Here is an 18,015-nt window from a genome sequence, read left to right on the forward strand (position 1 = left end):
TTGACATGAACCCCAAGCAATCGGGAACCCACAGGAAACCACGTCCGCCTTTCAGCCTCCCTCTACTGCCCCCTACTGGCAAAGCATAAAATAACATGGAACCAGCTGGCAGAGCAGGTTTTCAGCGTTCCAATCTCAGCATCACAAAGCAGAGGTCAGAATAGGACTGGATAAAGAAGACAACTTAATAAATGGCAAAAACATCAATTACTACAATTCAATGTGACAAGGACTAAAGGACGCAAGACTGATGTGGTTACAGCCTAGCCTATCAGATTTTTAAGAGAAAAAGCTTTACAATGGTAGAAAGTTTAGCTCTCTAATGATTTGTATCAACACAATCATAAGCAATATATCAAAAAATGAGAGTGTCTGCAGCATATTAGGATTCCTAGGGCAACAATTAGTCTTAAATTGCACATTTATGAAGACAGATCCAAAACAGTAATAAGAAAGACTGACATTTCTGTTAGAATAATCTTAAATCTAAATCATTTTAAAAGCATATTATCTGCAATATGGGTAACAAATTGCTTATGATACCTCATGCATCAAAAAAAACATGGATTTTCTGTGACACAAAAGAACCAATAACTTAGAGCAGAGATGGGTAGTTCATGCTACGGATGCACTCCCCACCTCCCCCCACCAAAAACCAATGAACAAAAAAGAGCAAGGAAAAGGAACTTCAAACAACAGTAAAAATTTGAAGAAGGATTTCCAATATTAAAAAAGGGAGACATAAGCCCACCAAGCAGAAAGAATAGTATATACATTTGGCAAAAAAGGGTTAAAGGGCTTGGGATGAATAAAGAATGACAAGAAGTTAAAGAGGTTCTAGAACCTATGGTTTTATGGTGGGGAGGACACGAAAAAGAAAGGGCATTGATATGATTGACTGGAGCAATTCGAGGTTAGAGATCATGTCCTAAGCACAGCCCACATTAAAGCCCACAATAACATAGAGTAATAATATAAAACTATTTATTAAATTAATAACTAGTATGTACTTCTGGTAATGATTTGATTAAGCTTACAAATTCTCCTTCTTAAACTATGTCCTAACCATGTTTTAAACCATGTACCTGTTGCAAAGTCTTTTCACAATGGAGACAGGCTGTTGAAACCTGAGATAACAAAATAGTCATATCTTCTTGTTGCTGCCTAAGCCAAATCAATTTTTCTCGAACATGAGCATCAACAACACTTAGAGCCATTTCTTCTTGACGACACAGAGTTTCATGCAGATCAGAAAAATAAGCTCGGACACACGATCGGGCATTCTCTGCAGTACCTGGTACCTTGGGCAATAAAAATAAGTTTTCAACAACTGTAACCTTAAAAAAGATTTTTTATGTGAAATAATGAAAATTTCAATACCATCTATAACCTTAAAAATCCCAAAATGTATATCTCCACACAGGACTTTTCCCCTTAAATACAGCCTTTGGATATCCAACCGTGTAAATGACATTTCAAAAAAACAAGGAATACCTAACCTACAGTCTCCCTCAGCCGCAAACCTAGTTTTCTCCATCTCAATAAATGGCAACTACAACTTCCAGGTTGTTCAAGCTAAAAAAACTGGAGTCACCCTTAACACTTCTCTTTTTTATCTCTCAACTAATTTCTTACTGAATTATGGTGACTTCAAAATATATCTAGAATCTGATCATGCCTCACCATCTCTACCTCTACCAACCTAATCAAAGCCATTATCATCTCTCACTTAATTATTGTAATAGCCTTCTAACTTGGTTCACTAGATCTACCCCTGCTCCCTATAACGTATGCTCCATCCAGAAGCCAGACTGATCATTTTAAATGTTAAGTCAGAATGTTAATTATTACTATGCTCAAAACACTCCCGTGGTTTCCCACACAGAGTAAACGCCAAAATCCTTTATATGGGATGTTCAATGACAGAATCCCTGAGAAAGAGCCATCTGAGCTGAGACCTGAAGGAGGTAGGAGAGGGAACCACATGAACATTTTGAAGAAAAGCGTTCCTGAAATAAAGTAAAGCAAGTGCCTATAAGGCCCTTTCTGACATCAATTCCAGCTATGCTTTCCATTAATCATTCTGTTTTAGCTACACTGAGCCTCCTCGAAGTTTCTTAAGAAAACAAAGCACACTCCAACTGCAGGGCCTCTGTACTTGATCTAGAATGTTCTTTCCCCCAATATTAGCATGGTTCCCTTTTCTCACCTCCTTTAGGTCTTTGCTCAATGCCTCTTCTCAGGGAGCCTGTCCAAAATACCACCTTCTCTGGATTTTTCTCCAAAGCAGCTAATAAAATACTTCCGCCATATTTTACTTGTATATTGTCTCTCTTCCCACAATAGAACGCAAACTCTGCATAGGTGGTATTTTTGACTTGTAGAGTGCTGTCTCCTTAGCTAGAATAGTGTTTAGCACTTGAGATATGTTCAATAAATATTTATTGAGGGCATAAATATTTCCATCATAGTACAACAAGATCCAATAGAATTTTATGTGGTGACAGACATGTTCTATATCTGTGCTGCCCAATATGGTAGCCACTAGCTACACACATATAAAGTGTACTTCAAATGTAGCTAGTGAGACTGGGGAAGTAAATTTTTTATTTCTTGGGATTGATAAATAATTTAAACTTAAATAGCCACATGAGGCTACTGGCTACGTTTGACAGAGCATTATTCTAGCCATTATTCCCAATGACTTGGCTTTAATTTTGATTACCAAAAAAACCCACTATACTTTGTCTGTCCCTGTGTTTTATATTCCTGTCTGAAAATATCCCTTTCTTCTCTATGCATGTGTGCTAAGTCGCTTCAGTTATGTCCGACTCTTTGTGACCGTATGGACTGTAGCTTTCCAGGCTCCTCTGTCCATGGAGTTCTCCAGGCAAGAATAATGGAGTGGGTTGCCATGCCCTCTTCCAGGGGATCTTCCTGACCCAGGGATTGAGCCCACATCTCTTAAGACTCCTGCACTAGCAAGCAGGTTTTTACCACTAGTGCCACCTGGGAGGCTCAAATGCTTCTCCTCTACAATTCAATTTTTAAAAGCAACTACCACTACTGCCTAAGTTCCTTCCTTCTCTTCATAGCCAAACTCTTAGAAGTTAGACACACTCACCTCCTAATACCCACTTACTCTGCACCTTACTGGGGGTTGGTTGGGGGGGGTATTTCCATTTATTTCACAGACATAACAAATTCAACATCCAAATTAAACTTACCACCTTGGTCTCATCATCCCCTCCCAAATTCTTCTTCCTCCCCGTTTAGAGCACAACCATCCGCCAGGCTGGGCAAGGTGGAAACCTAGGCATCATGCTTGACCCTCCAAGTTACCTATCAATCAATATTATCAATCAATCACTATGACCTACCTATTCTACTTCTTTAACATCTCAAAGCCATGTGCTTCTCTCCATCCTCAATACTGCAGTATTATGGGCCACAAACAATTCTCAAGTAGATAATTTCAGCAACCTCACAAGAGGTCGTCTCCTTGCTTCCAATCTTGTTGTTCCTCCAATTCATTTTTTATATTAAACAGCAACCTTTCTTAATGCAAATCTGATTAAGTTATTACTATGACAATTCTTCAATGGCTCATCACTGCCTGTGAGATAAAGTCCAAACTCTTTAACATAGCTAACAAGACGTTGCACAATTTGGCCCTTAATTCTCCAACATCTTTTCTTACCATCTGCCACCCCGATACTCAAAGCTTCAACCACAGTGAACTTAGTTAAGTTTCTACAATATGTCCAAGTCTCACTTCCAGGTATTTTAACATATGCTTCCCTCTCTGGAACAACTCTCTCCCCATCTCACTCTTCTCCCTGACTAAATTCCCTTAAATCTCAGTTTAGACATCACATCTTCTAGAAAGCCTTCCAAGACTTACCTAAGTTAATGCTGTTTATATGCACACTGCCAGGGCATCCTGCATTTCCCCCACAAAGTAAACAGTTACCACACTTGAAACTCTTCACGATGGATAATAAATTTCCTTAAAGACAGAGACTTTTCAAAAAACTTATTTCCACTGACTAATGCAGTACTCGTACATTGGAATTGCTCAATAAATCCTATAAGGTGAAAAAGTAAGAGGGAAAAAAGGATAAGGAGGAAAAAAATCCATACATGTTCTGTGTGGGCCATTCCAATTCCATCTTCGACTATTTGTTCTCCTCCTTCAATGTGCTGAACGATTCCAACTAATTTTCTGGAATAATCTGAAATTTCCTCAGTGAAGGTCCGTATGCAATGAGCCATATCTAAAATTGATGCTCGGATCTGGTTAGCTTCTGGTTCCAATACTGAATGCTATAAGATGCAACATAATTATAGAAAAGAACTCATAGTATTGACTAATGATATAAAATGCTATTTAACTGGCTCCTATTAATAAAAAAAGCATTAGCTGCAAGTGGGTTTTATAACATATTTACAAAATCACAGCATTAAGAAATACTAATTTGCCTTCATTCCAAAATTATTGATCCTTCAAAGAAATAATTTAAAATTTGGAATTTCATATACTGCTAAGAAACCAAGAAATCTCTAAAATTTGATCACAAGCATTAGTTCATCAACTGATATATTATCAATACAATCCAGTGCTTTACAAAAACATGCACAGAAAGAAAAGGACTTTTTGTTTCCTGCTGGAAAGCCACTTTCAATAAAGAATGAATCATGAGGACTCCGAAATTTTTGATAAGTCATTATAAACCTCTCTTTTCCTTTCATGCTACCAAGCTCAACTCATTTATCATTTAGCTCTTCTTCAGTTTCTACTTTTAGTATAAAGAACCAAGTCAGTGAAAATAAACAGTAGGCTGGTAAAGCAGGCACAGTTATCAACTTTAACTATACTCATACCTTGTGACCTTGGTGTTTCCCATATTCTTTGCAGACACAACACATGAGCGGGCTAGTTTGACAGCCATCTTCCAAGCAAACAAACTCAATGGCATGCACTTGATGCTGAGAGCACATGGTCTTCTCATGAGGTTTATCAGCTAGAGGCACTCTCCTGTGCTTTGCTAGTGTCTTCGTAGAATGAGTAACTTGGGAACATTCTGAGCACAAGTGAGTTGCACATACAGTGCAATATACAGATGCAACATGAGCTTCATCTTCATCACAACGAATGATGCTCTGATAAACAAAAAAGTAATGTAGTAAAACTTTATTAAACAGAAACTGACTGAGACCCAGAAAACAAACTTACCGTTACCAAAGCAGATACCAAGGGAGAGGGAGGAGAAATAAATTACAAACTACTATATATAAAATAGGAAAATAACAAGGGAACTGTACAACACAGGGAACTATACTCAGTATCTTATAACAATTTATAATGGAAAGGAATCTGAAAAAGAATGTGTGTGTGTGTATAACCAAACCATGTTGATGTATGCTTGAAACGAACATATTATAAAGTAACTATAATTTGATTAAAAAAAATTTTTTTAACTAAACCCCAATCATTATAACATGCCAAATTTTGAAATATAAAAGCCCATAATCTTTGTATATATAAAAATAAACTGATCATTAAATACAAAGGTCATTCACTACTCACTTCTATAGGTAAGTGAAAGCTATTTCCAAAACTGATCATCAAAATATGCTATGAATTTGAGGCCAAAAATACAACCATTGTTTTAGATTCACTGTCAGTGCAAAGTTATCTACTGCAAAAACCCCTCACTTTACACACAAGAAACGAACAACAGAGAATAGAAGTCTGTTTTTTTTAAGACTGAAAGAACTGATAGTAAATACTCCCCCCTGCTTTAAATATACTTGTCAGCATAATGTATAGGAAAAGAGAAGCACAAATCTTATTATTTAGATAACCAAGTGAAGCTTTTAAAAACATAGATGCTTGGACTCCAACCTGAGAAATACTCATTGCTCAATAGGTGTAGATGAAGTCCAGGCTGTGTATTTTTTCTAAGACTCCATAGTTGAGTCCACTGCACTATTCTGGTTGAAAATCATTAAATTTAAGAAAGAAATAAAATAAAACCCTATGTTACATGTAACCTTATAAATGTTTATTATTTTTATGAATTAGTAAAAAGCATTCTGAGTGGTCAATTTCACATGACAGATAATCAAGAATGCTTCGAAAACTTTTTCTGAATACTAAAAGGCCATAACTGGAAAGGAAAAGATTTGGTATAAATTTCTGCAGAAATAAAAATTAGAAAATATATCAATGGTATCATTCAGTATCACAGTAAATAAAAAATGAACCCAAAGTTAAACAATTTTGTTTACAACTATGAAAAATGCATATGTATAAAATTAAAAAGTCATGTCTTCTGCTTTCTAGAGCTGACAAATTTGTAGGATCAACGTTAGATAATCCTCGATATCTTTCAAAATAAAGGTAAAAGATAAATCATGGAAAAGAACTGCAAAATTTTTAGAAAACAGTGCTTCAGTTTGAGATTACTTTCACTGATTCACTTAATATAGGAAATCATGTTTAAATAAAAGATAAGTAAAAAGTCAATCTGACATTTTCCTTGATACTAAATATGTGGTTTTCAAGGTGTTCGTCAAAATTATTAACTATTTACTAAACAACTATTCCTATATTCAGAACAGTCTATGAGTTATGTAGACAAATTTTATGCTCAAAATGTATTTTAACTTGTGTTAATGGCCTTCTTTCTAATAATTATTGGACACCAACCTGTCTGGATAAAGAGAGCACATCTACATACAATTTAACTTTTCATGAGGATATTTAATAGTAATTCCCTCAGGAGCTATGGCTACCTGTAAGGCATTTCGTCTCTACGCTAAAAGGTCCCTTTCATGGAGTTCCTCTCTCTTTCTCTGTGCTTTAACTGTTGAATGATTACTTTTGCATCCTCTGCTTTAAAGTAGGCTACATATCCTTTGTATTCACCCATAATCTTACTCTTTCACTTTACCCTTATGTAGAACTAATGATGATAAGGAAACAAGTTCATACAAAAAATATAGTTTGCGTATAGTATTTTCAGAGAATTCAAGCTTCAGTTTTGCTTTTGTTCAGCTGGGGATTCTGTTGACTTCAGAACTATAATGTAATGACAAGTTGTCTCTCTGGAACCCTACTTTATAGGGTAAGTGAGGTAACATTGTGCATATAATGGCAAATATTTTAAGTTAAAAAAAAAATTCATGGTCACAACAAATATTTCAACAGTTCAATCAATACCTCTCCAGATATCCCAATGGCTTCTTCTGCAGCTCCATACTGACCACTATGTCCATTCTGTAGTCTTTCCAAAAGCTCCAATAAAGCAAAATTTTTTTTCAATCCCCAGACACCTGAATCTCCTAGAATATAAACATATAAACTAAATATAACAAAATGGAATATTATTTATTTTACCCCATATCCTGATAGTAATTTCAATGTCTCACAGTTCAATCATTAATAATGTTTAGATTTTGAAAATTCAAAATTTCTCCATTTCCTGTTAATGCTATAACAGCAATATTAAATATTCTCTTTAAAGCACAGAACTCCTTAGCACTCTAAGTAGAAACATTTTTTAAAACTCTTATTCTTTTTCTATAATTTATTTTTTTTTTTTCTATAATTTAACTTCAATATAATTTATAAATCCTATTTCCTCACTGACTTTTAGTGTATATACTAAAACAAGTGCTTTAAATATTTTTAACAGCAACCTACAGTAAGAAATACATTTTACATTGCAACCCAGTATAAGACATACACACACACACACACACACCACTGAAACAGAAGATTTACAAACCAAAATTCACCCTCACAGTGTGCAACACACTGATTGGTTTTATCCTATTTCTTTTTAAAAAATCTTATTCACAGACAATTAAACTGATTTTATGACCACAAATATGGTCATAAAATATGATGCATGTTAGAAAACCACAGTATGAAAGATACAGTTAACCTAAAATAAATCCATCTCTAAACTGGAACTAGAGCAGCTACAGACATTTTCCCCATATCTCATCTAACCTAGAACCCTAAGGGCAATCAATAAATACATAAACTCCTTCTCACATACATACACAGAGTTTCACACTAAAGTCTGACGATACTCCCTTTTTGGTAGGTAAGACTGTAGGGCGCATGTGAGTGAGGACCAATGCCTCTTTTCCCCAGAACTGACCATAAAAGGCCACGCGAACAAACATACGTGCATGCATACGTGGCCACACACATGAGCACACACAACACAAACTCTTCCTAAGACTATAAATAAAAGATAGATCCTCTGGAAATTAGAAGGAATATCTGTTATGCGGAGCTTCTATACAACAAATACCATCTAACACAAAGCTGCCATCTAATACACACTCATTGAAAAACAAAAGAATAATGAAGTCAATGGTTACAAGGCTTCCGTCCTTCTTGGCCCCTCTTTACTAAGGGAGGAAGGGAAGGAAGAAAAAAGAAAGGAAGAAGGAAAGTTGGAAGAAAAGGTAAGGAAAAAAGCCATTTCTAGTTATGGTTCCCCCCAAAAAATTTTTTTAACTAGGCTAAATATCTTTACCCTCCTGTCTGATTTCTGTGACCTCCCTTCCCAAGTATCTTTATGCAGCCCCTACCCAGCATTTCCCCCTGTCTTGCCATCCTAGCAAGGCTTTCTCAACGGATTTAATTTTTCACACACATTCTACATCAAACTGAGTTCTACCCACTTTGTTTATAAAAGATTCAGAAGTACACTAAGTCTTTTATTTAAAAATATTATCTTGACAGTATCCAAATACTTTAATTATATATTAAACACAAACACATAAACTCCTGCTGCTGCTGCTGCTAAGTCACTTCAGTCGTGTCCGACTCTGTGCGACCCCACAGATGGCAGCCCACCAGGCTCCCCCATCCCTGGGATTCTCCACGGACAAGAGTATTGGAGTAGGGTGCCATCGCCTTCTCCACATAAACTCCTAGTAGTATTTAAACAGTATCTATCAACTGCCTAAGATATCACTTAATCTTTCTGTGACTATCAAAATAAATCAACATCTCAATGACTTAAAACAACAAAGATTTGCTTTTTGCTCATATAACATCTCAGGGGTTGGTGAAGACAAGAGAGATTCTGTTCCCTACTGTCCATGATCAAGGACACAGGCCACTGAGGCTCCAACCACCTGTATCACCTCACTATAGCAGAGAAAACAATTTACTACAAACTATCATAAATCTATCCTTAACAGCTTCTACCTGGAAGTTAACTCTTCACTTCTACTCATAATTTCACTAGTTACAGGAAAATCACACAGCTCTGCCTACCTAATCATAAGAGAGCAGGGAGGTATAATTTTACCATGAGGAAAGAAGAGAAGAACCACAAATAATACTAACCAGTACTAATAACTATGATAAACAATTACTGATACTAAAGAAGAATTCTAATTTTGATTCTTTCATATTAACAGCAGTTCATGGGGACTGGGGTGGTAGAAGGGAGGGATGGGTTGGGAGTTTGGGATTAGTAGGTGTAAACTATTATATATAGAATGGATAAATGACAAGGTCCTACTGTATAGCACAGAGAACTCTATTCAATATCCTGTAATAAGTCATAATGGAAAAGAAAAAAAAAACAGTAACTTGATTTTATAAGCAGGAAATACAAATGATTTTGTTATATTTTTTAATAGATTTTCCAAGTTTTCTGCAATTTATATATATATATATAATTTCTATAATAGATTTTAAGCACAAATTTAAAAATAATGACATCAAACTATATCAAGAGTCATTAACACATATTCCATAGGCTCGAATTAGAGTAAAATTCTAAGCTAAAAGGTATAGTAATTACCACACAACATGCAAAATGCCAGGCTAGATGAATCACAAGCTGGGATCAAGATTGCTGGGAGAAATATTAACAACCTCAGATATGTGGATGACAACATTCTAATGGCAGAAAACGAGAAGGAACTAAAGAGCCTCTTGAGGGTGAAAGAGGAGAGAGAAAACACTGGCTTAAACTCTACATTCAAAAAACTAAGATAATGGCATCCGGTCCCATCACTTCATGGTATACAGATGGAGAAAAAAGGAAACAGTGACATATTTTATTTTCTCAGGCTCCAAAATCACTGCAGACAATGACTGCAGCCATGAAATTAAAAGACAGTGGCTCCTTGGAAGAAAAGCGATGATGAACCTACACAGTGTATTAAAAAGCAGAGACATCACTTTGCCCGCAAAGGTTCATACAGTTAAAGCTATGGTTTTTCAGATGTGAGAGCTGGACCATAAAGAAGGCTGAGCGCTAAAGAACTAATGCTTTCAAACTGTGGTGCTGGAGAAGACTCTCGAGAGTCCATTGGACAGCAAGGAGATTAAACCAGTCAATCCTAAAGGAAATCAACCCTGAATATTCACTGGAAGGATTGATGCTGAAACCAAAGCCCCAGTAGTTTGTCCAGCTGAAGTGAATAGCCAACTCACCGGAAAAGACCCTGATGCTGGGAAAGATTGAGCGGAGGCAGAAAAAGATGAGATAAGATGATGAGGAGGATGAGATGGATCCTCAACAGAGGATGAGATGATTGGATGGCATCACCAACTCAATGGGCATTAGTTTGAGCAAACTCTAGGAGATAGTGAAAGACAAGGAAGCCTGGTGTGCTGCAGTCCATGGGGTCACAAAGAACTGGACATGACTTAATCACTGAACAAGAACATAGAAATTACAACCTATATTCAAGGCAAAATTACTGGTTTGATTGATTTCAGCTAGGATATCACTAACCATTACCTGTCACGAATTCCTAGGTTATCACAGTGAGGGTAGTAACAACCCACACTGTGGTATTTATGTAGAGAAGATACAGTGCCCTTCAAAAGGAAGAAAGGGTCCATCTTACATTCACAAAGTATTACTACTTCTATACAGTTTTATATAAAGAAGATGGTATGATATATATAAATTACAGAATAAAAGGACAATAAAAACAATGTAAAAATAAAGACATCTCCCCCCGAACCTTATTATTTCTTGAGTAATGGTAAGTTAATGCTATCCATAATAATGCTAACACTGTCTTATATTAGCTTTCTGGCAAATGAGCATACTACTTAGTTAAATCAAAGACTACCAAAATCTTAAAAAACCCATTCTATCCTACCCTTATAAGAAAACATTTTACAACAATGTTTCTTAGCATTTTAAAGCTTTCTGGTCTAAAAATCTGGGTACTCATGCTTGTTTTCCTGGTGGTTTAATTTCAAATGTGTTCCACATGATATATAGTCTGAACAGTCTTAAACAGTACTACTAAACTAAAAATAAATGACAACCTTAAACTATTAATTTTGGAGAAAATTCCACCATTAAAAAGAATAAACACAGAATTTATGGTTGTAAGATAACTGTTCAAATGTTAATAAATGTCATTTCCAAATCTGGTATCCAATAGTAATAACTCATTTTGAAAACTATAAAGCAAAGTCTGAAAAGTATGCAAAAAACTGAAAAAAATCCACCAAACCTTTAAACACATTTTAACAGAGAACAAGAAGTAGTTAGTAGTTATCAAATGCTAAAAATTCTTCTGTCTTTGATATCAATAAATACCATGTTGAAACTCCAAGTACTTAACTGTATTTTCCTTAATGGCCTATTCATGTCTAAGGTAAACCCTGTTTTACAGGAAAGTGGAAAAGATTAGCATATCTTTCTCAGGTGTCTTAAAACTATTGATCTATAAGTACTGAATATAAAAATCCTAAAAGATGAAATAAAGTTAGTCCCTAAGAATGGGCTAGTTTATAGCTTCAGGACTACTGCTTTTAAAGGAAAATGAAACCTCCTTGGAATTTTGTTTCTTTTTATTTTTTTGGCCACACCTTGGCATGTTTTCCGATCAGGAAAAGATCCCATTCATCCTGCAGCAGAAGCACAGAGTCCTAACCACTGGACTGCCAGGGAACTCCCAGAATTTTATAATTTTTAAAATCAAACAAAAAGAAATTGTCTACCATGACATTTGTATTACATGAACAATTTTATATATATATTTTTTTCCTACCTAGTTCTGTTACTTGCCGATCAAAAGGGCAACGGATTGCTCTTCCATGAAGAGGCAGCCGAGTGAGACAGTCATGGCAGACTGTATGACCACAAAGCAGAAGGCGAGGCACTTTGTCTCCTTGCAAAGAAAAGACATCTTCACAAACTCCACATTCCAGCACCTAATAATTGGAAAGAACATATGTGCTCTTTAAATGACTTTAAAGCATAAATATTTTAGGCTAAAAAAAAAGTCTGATCTTATTTAATGAATCGATCTTGTTACTTTATTCCTCCATGAAAAAAAACTGTCTAGGTGTAAAATCTTAAATCATCTTTTATCACTTCATCTGACAGATCTCACAAAAATTACATCACAGTGAAATCTCCTTGGAAGGATAAGTGTCAAGGACCAAAACAATGTTGTAAGTTAACATCTTAAGTTTTGAAAATTATGACATGATTCGTTATATGTGAATACCTAACAGTATATAACTCTACTGAAGCTGGGTTCATAAACAATTTCTCTGCAATTAACTAACCCTCAGAACACCCATCATTAATTTGGACAAAAATAATTTGATAAATGTGCTAGAATGACAACTTACCTGGTAAATGATAAAGAAGTTGTTAAGACAAGAATATAAGTAATTTTCAAGTATCTTCTAACATACATTTACATCATACAATGTAAAGGTAAGAATGCAGTTAGACTTACATTTCAATTCCATGTTCTCAATTAATAATAATGCCCCTGGGTTAGAGAGCTTGTTGTTTATCTAGTTCCAATCACAGGTACCTGACTTGTGAAAGTACACGGAGTCAGTCATAGGAAAGATGACTAATCAACTATACTTCAAGTAAAAAAAAAAAAAAGGCATACTTCAATTAAAAAGAAAGAAGGGTGACAAGAATTGGCATATTCTAATTCTTCAGCCCATGAGTTTGTTTTATAATTAGCCAACAAACTATGTTTATATCAATGAAGGTTATTTCTTATATATTTGAAGTTTTCCACAATTTAATAATTTTTTTAAACATACCTACACTGAACTGTTTGCTTGTAACCCAAATTCCAGAACCACCATCTGTGACCTGCCGCAGTATGGCTCCTGTTCTACTGCTTCTCTTCTTTCAAATTCTATTCTCAAACTGTATCAAATAACCTGCAGTTCACAGCACACACCAAACTGTTTTTGCCTCTTTCTTTACGTTAACACTGAAGAAACAGCTAAAGAGACATTTTCCTAGGGATTCTTTTTTAACATTAATAAACTAACAAATTCCTAAGTGAACACACTATCCTTAGGCTTCCCATGTTCCATGGATAAGTGTTGATCTCAATACCCAAAACACTTTTAATACTTTAATTGCCTTTCCAGCCTGCCTTACCCTGTTAGACCAAAGCCTTCAGGAACAAGGTATTCCAAATACCAAGCACCTATGTGCTTAGGTTAATAAAGTCCAACAAAATAAAAATTTTAAAACAGTTCAGCTAACCACCACCCCCCAACAAATACATACTACAAGGTTAAATAAAAAACCACACACTGAAAACCCAGAGTGAAAATCAGACTTAATCCAGTAAAACTTTAATATTAACTCTACAATCAAGTTGGAGTCAGCACATGAAATGTTAATGTTTTTCACTGAAAATAAACTGATAATTTATGACTGGCTTGCATCCCAGTATGGTCCAAAAGAAGCTTAAATGTAACACACAGTTCACAGAAAAGGCAATGAAAACAGATCTTTAATTATATGAAAAGATGTCCAATCTCACTCAAAGCATTTTGAAATCAGTTGAAGCTATATCAATATACTTTTTTCGGATTATATTTTAAAAAGCTGATAACACTTTCTACTGATGAAAGTGTGGGAGAGTAGATAAACTGCTGGTTGCTGTGAACTGTTTATTGACTGATATAGCCCCCATGGAAGGCAATTTGACCTACCAACAATGTGAATAGCTTAGTAATTCTACTTTCAGGAATTTATCCTCTAAGTGTATCACATGTGTATAAGAATATCTATATATTATCCCTTCAAGCATCTTTTGCATTAGCAAAATATTAGAAACAAAGTAAACATACACAGAAAATAAATTAAGCAATATTCATATACTGCAAAACTATGCAGTCTAGTGGGTTAATTCCCAGATGGCTCATGAGTAAAGAATCCACTTGCAATGTAGGAGATGAAGGAGAGGAGGTTTGATTCCTGGGTTGGAAAGATCCCCTGGAGGAGGAAACAGCAACCCACCCCAGTATTCTTGCCTGGAGAATCCCATGGAGGAGGAGCCTGACAGGCTCCAGTCCACAGGGTCACAAAGGGTCAGACATGACTGAGCACATACGCACACATGCAATCTAGGGAGGAAGAGTCAGGAAACTTTTTATGTATACACAGTAAGATTCCATATCAATAAAGCAAAGTGAAAAATGAGATACAGAATATTTAACTTTTGCATAATGGAGAAGATATAAAGGAGGCATATATTTTTACATACACTGTTTTGCAAGTATATATCTTTGGGGAGCTAAAGAGAATATTAGTAGTTCAGTCCCTCAGTCATGTCCACTTCTTTGCAACCCCATGAACTGCAGCACGCCAGGCCTCCCTGTCCATCACCAACTCCCAGAGTTCACTCAAACTCACGTCCATCAAGTCGGTAATGCCATCCAGCCATCTCATCCTCTGTCGTCCCCTTCTCTTCCTGCCCCCAATCCCTCCCAGCATCAGAGTCTTTTCCAATGAGTCAACTCTTCACATGAGGTGGCCAAAGTATTGCAGTTTCAGCTTTAGCATCATTCCTTCCAAAAAACACCCAGGACTGATCTCCTTTAGAATGGACTGGTTGGAGCTCAGAAAAATAAAGTCTGACACTGTTTCCACTGTTTCCCCATCTACTTGCCATGAAGTGATGGGACCAGATGCCATGATATTATTTTTCTAAATGATGAGCTTTAAGCCAACTTTTTCACTCTCCTTTATATATATTTATATATATATTGTTTTACAAGCCTACTTTCTTTCTGGCATGATACACAGGAAACATTACACTGGACCTGTAGTTCTCTTTGAAGAATGGAAACAGCTGGGGAATAACTACACATAAATCATATATATATGTACATTTACACACATATATACAATATACTTCATATTATCCTGCATTTTTTTTAAAAGTCAGTAAAAAAGCATCAGTTAAATATAAGAAAAAAATCTTCCATATCAAATTACAGAAAAGATATTCACAATAGAAATTAGATATTACAAAGTAAGTGCAACATTTTAAATAAATGTTCTCACTATAGAGACACCATAATATATTACCATTATATATGACAAAACTCCAAAGAACCAAATTAAAATTTTACTTTTTTCATTCAGATCTTGTATCTTTAACAGCATCATTATTCATGTTACTACCATAGTTTTTTTTCAAAAAGCACTAGCAAAATTCCATTGAATTTTAGTAAAAATTCTAGTAAACCAAGTTACTAGACTATTTTGCATCATCTCAGTAAATAATAGAGTAAGAAATTTTTTTCTTCAGTATTTATGAATAGGAATTGTGGCTAACAGCATAAGAAATTAAGTTCTAGATAGGAAAAAAGCTCTTAGTTTTACAAACTTCACAATATGCCAAAGAGGGCTTCAAACTTACCACATGTAAATTAAATTTTAATAAAGAAGGCCATATTTTCAAAGGACTAAGGTCAGGAAGCAACAGTTAGAACTGGACATGGAACAACAGACTGGTTCCAAATAGGAAAAGGAGTACGTCAAGGCTGTATATTGTCACTCTGCTTATTTAACTTATATGCAGAGTACATCATGAGAAACGCTGGACTGGAAGAAACACAAGAATCAAGACAGCCCGGAGAAATATCAATAACCTCAGATACGCAGATGACACCACCCTTATGGCAGAAAGTGAAGAGGAACTAAAAAGCCTCTTGATGAAAATCAAAGATGGGAGTGAAAAAGTTGGCTGAAAGCTCAACATTCAGAAAACAAAGATCATGGCATCTGGTCCCTTCATGGGAAATAGATGGGGAAACAGTGTTAGACTTTATTTTTCTGGGCTCCAAATCACTGCAGATGGTGATTGCAGCCATGAAATTAAAAGACACTTACTCCTTGGAAGGAAAGTTATGACCAACCTAGATAGCATAATTCAAAAGCAGAGACATTACTTTGCCAACAAAGGTTTGTCTAGTCAAGGCTATGGTTTTTCCTGTGGTCATGTACGGATGTGAGAGTTGGACTGTGAAGAAGGCTGAGCGCCAAAGAATTGATGCTTTTGAACTGTGGTGTTGGAGAAGACTCTTGAGAATCCCTTGAACTGTAAGGAGATCCAACCAGTCCATCCTAAAGGAGATCAGTCCTGGGTGTTCATTGGAAGGACTGATGTTGAAGCTGAAACTCCAATACTTTGGCCACTCATGCAAAGAGTTGACTCATTGGAAAAGACTCTGATGCTGGGAGGGATTGGGGGCAGGAGGAGAAGGGAACAACAGAGGATGAGATGGTTGGATGGCATCACCAACTCAATGGACGTGAGTTTGGGTAAACTCCAGGAGTTGGTGATGGACAGGGAGGCCTGGCGTGCTGCGATTCATGGGGTCGCAAAGAGTCAGACAGGACTGAGCGACTGAACTGAACTGAACTGAAGGCAGCTCACTATTCTTTTGTGAACATAAATAATTTTATATCCAATTTCTGTTTTTCCTAATGAGAAAACTATCAATATCAACTCATTCATAAAGCAGGAAGTCATTTTATATATGCAAACATTAGCATTATATACTTCAACTTTTACCTTCCAATAAACACTTCTTACTTTCATCTATAACAATGGCCATGAGATTTTTTTTAATTTAATTTGTAATTTATGTTACAAATTATAGTATGAGGATCTTGCCAAAAAGGACTATCCTACTGCACACCTCAGTCACGTTTACATATAAAAATGAAAATTAACAAAAAGAGCCTCTAATTTACCAAACTCTATGCTTTAATAAACTGGAGTTACATCAGGTTTTGGTATATTTTTCAGATTTTAAGACAAACAAGGTAACAAAAGCAGAGACAGTAGTAACATACATTCCTATTACTTCTTATTTCAAGTTATTTCACAAAATAATCTTCAGGTATTCTCTACTTAGAAAAAGCACAATTCAATAAATAAAATCTCAACCATACAAGCCAAATAATGAGGGCACCTTCACATCTCAGACATGCTATGTATCTTCAAAATAACTTTATTAATATTTAAAGACGAATCAACAACCACCAATACTGATTGATAACACAGTTGAGGCAAAAATGTATCATTCGTTGTCATATGAAACCAACATTAGATGAAAAACCACAGGTGCCTATTACTCAAGATCTTAAAAGAATTTCAGATATCTCCTCCAATGGTTTTGAACCCTAGTTGCACATTAAAAGCATTCTGGGAATGCAAAAATATATACTGATATCAACTTAAGCATAACTGGGGGATTAAATCGTTTGTGTGTTGTTTTTTTTTAAGTCCTCAGTAATATGTAGCCAGGAATAAGAATTACCAACCACTATCCGAGATTACAGGGGATTCTGAAGGTTATTAAGATCAGTTCTCCCTTCCAGATCTATCTATATACGGAAAAGTGGATTCTACAGTTATTTCAACTGAATTTTTGGTAAACCCATTTTGGAGCATTTAAACATGGCAGAATTTGAAACTTCAAACATAGGGTAATTCATATTCCTGAGCATTAACGGGGCTGTTGAACACCCGTACTAGCAAAAGAGGAGAGGGCAGGTCAACCAATAACAGAGGTCTGATTAAAAAGATGTACTGCAGTAACGAAAAGAATACTTTAGAGCAGTCAACTCTGGCTCAGCTACAGTGTTAACCGAAACCTGAGTTTCCTCACTTGTAAAACTAGAATCAACAATTACTTTATAAATAGAT

General features: G+C 35.6%; 1 protein-coding gene across 3 annotated transcripts in view; it reads right to left on the bottom strand.

Annotated features, from left to right (window-relative positions):
- Window positions 1-18,015, bottom strand: part of TRIM23 (tripartite motif containing 23) — a 35,709-nt gene that overhangs the window by 17,171 nt on the left and 523 nt on the right. The window contains exons 2-6 of one of the 3 annotated variants that reach the window (XM_005892778.2): window positions 12,067-12,229; window positions 7,229-7,350; window positions 4,885-5,163; window positions 4,144-4,326; window positions 1,086-1,301 (exon numbers count right to left, since the gene is read on the bottom strand). In XM_005892778.2, coding sequence (XP_005892840.1) covers window positions 1,086-1,301; window positions 4,144-4,326; window positions 4,885-5,163; window positions 7,229-7,350; window positions 12,067-12,229 — 963 coding nt within the window. The other 2 variants (XM_070357526.1, XM_014477303.2) reach the window with 2 other exon arrangements.

The sequence above is a fragment of the Bos mutus genome, chromosome 20 (genome assembly GCF_027580195.1).
Source record: "Bos mutus isolate GX-2022 chromosome 20, NWIPB_WYAK_1.1, whole genome shotgun sequence".
NCBI lineage: Eukaryota > Metazoa > Chordata > Mammalia > Artiodactyla > Bovidae > Bos > Bos mutus.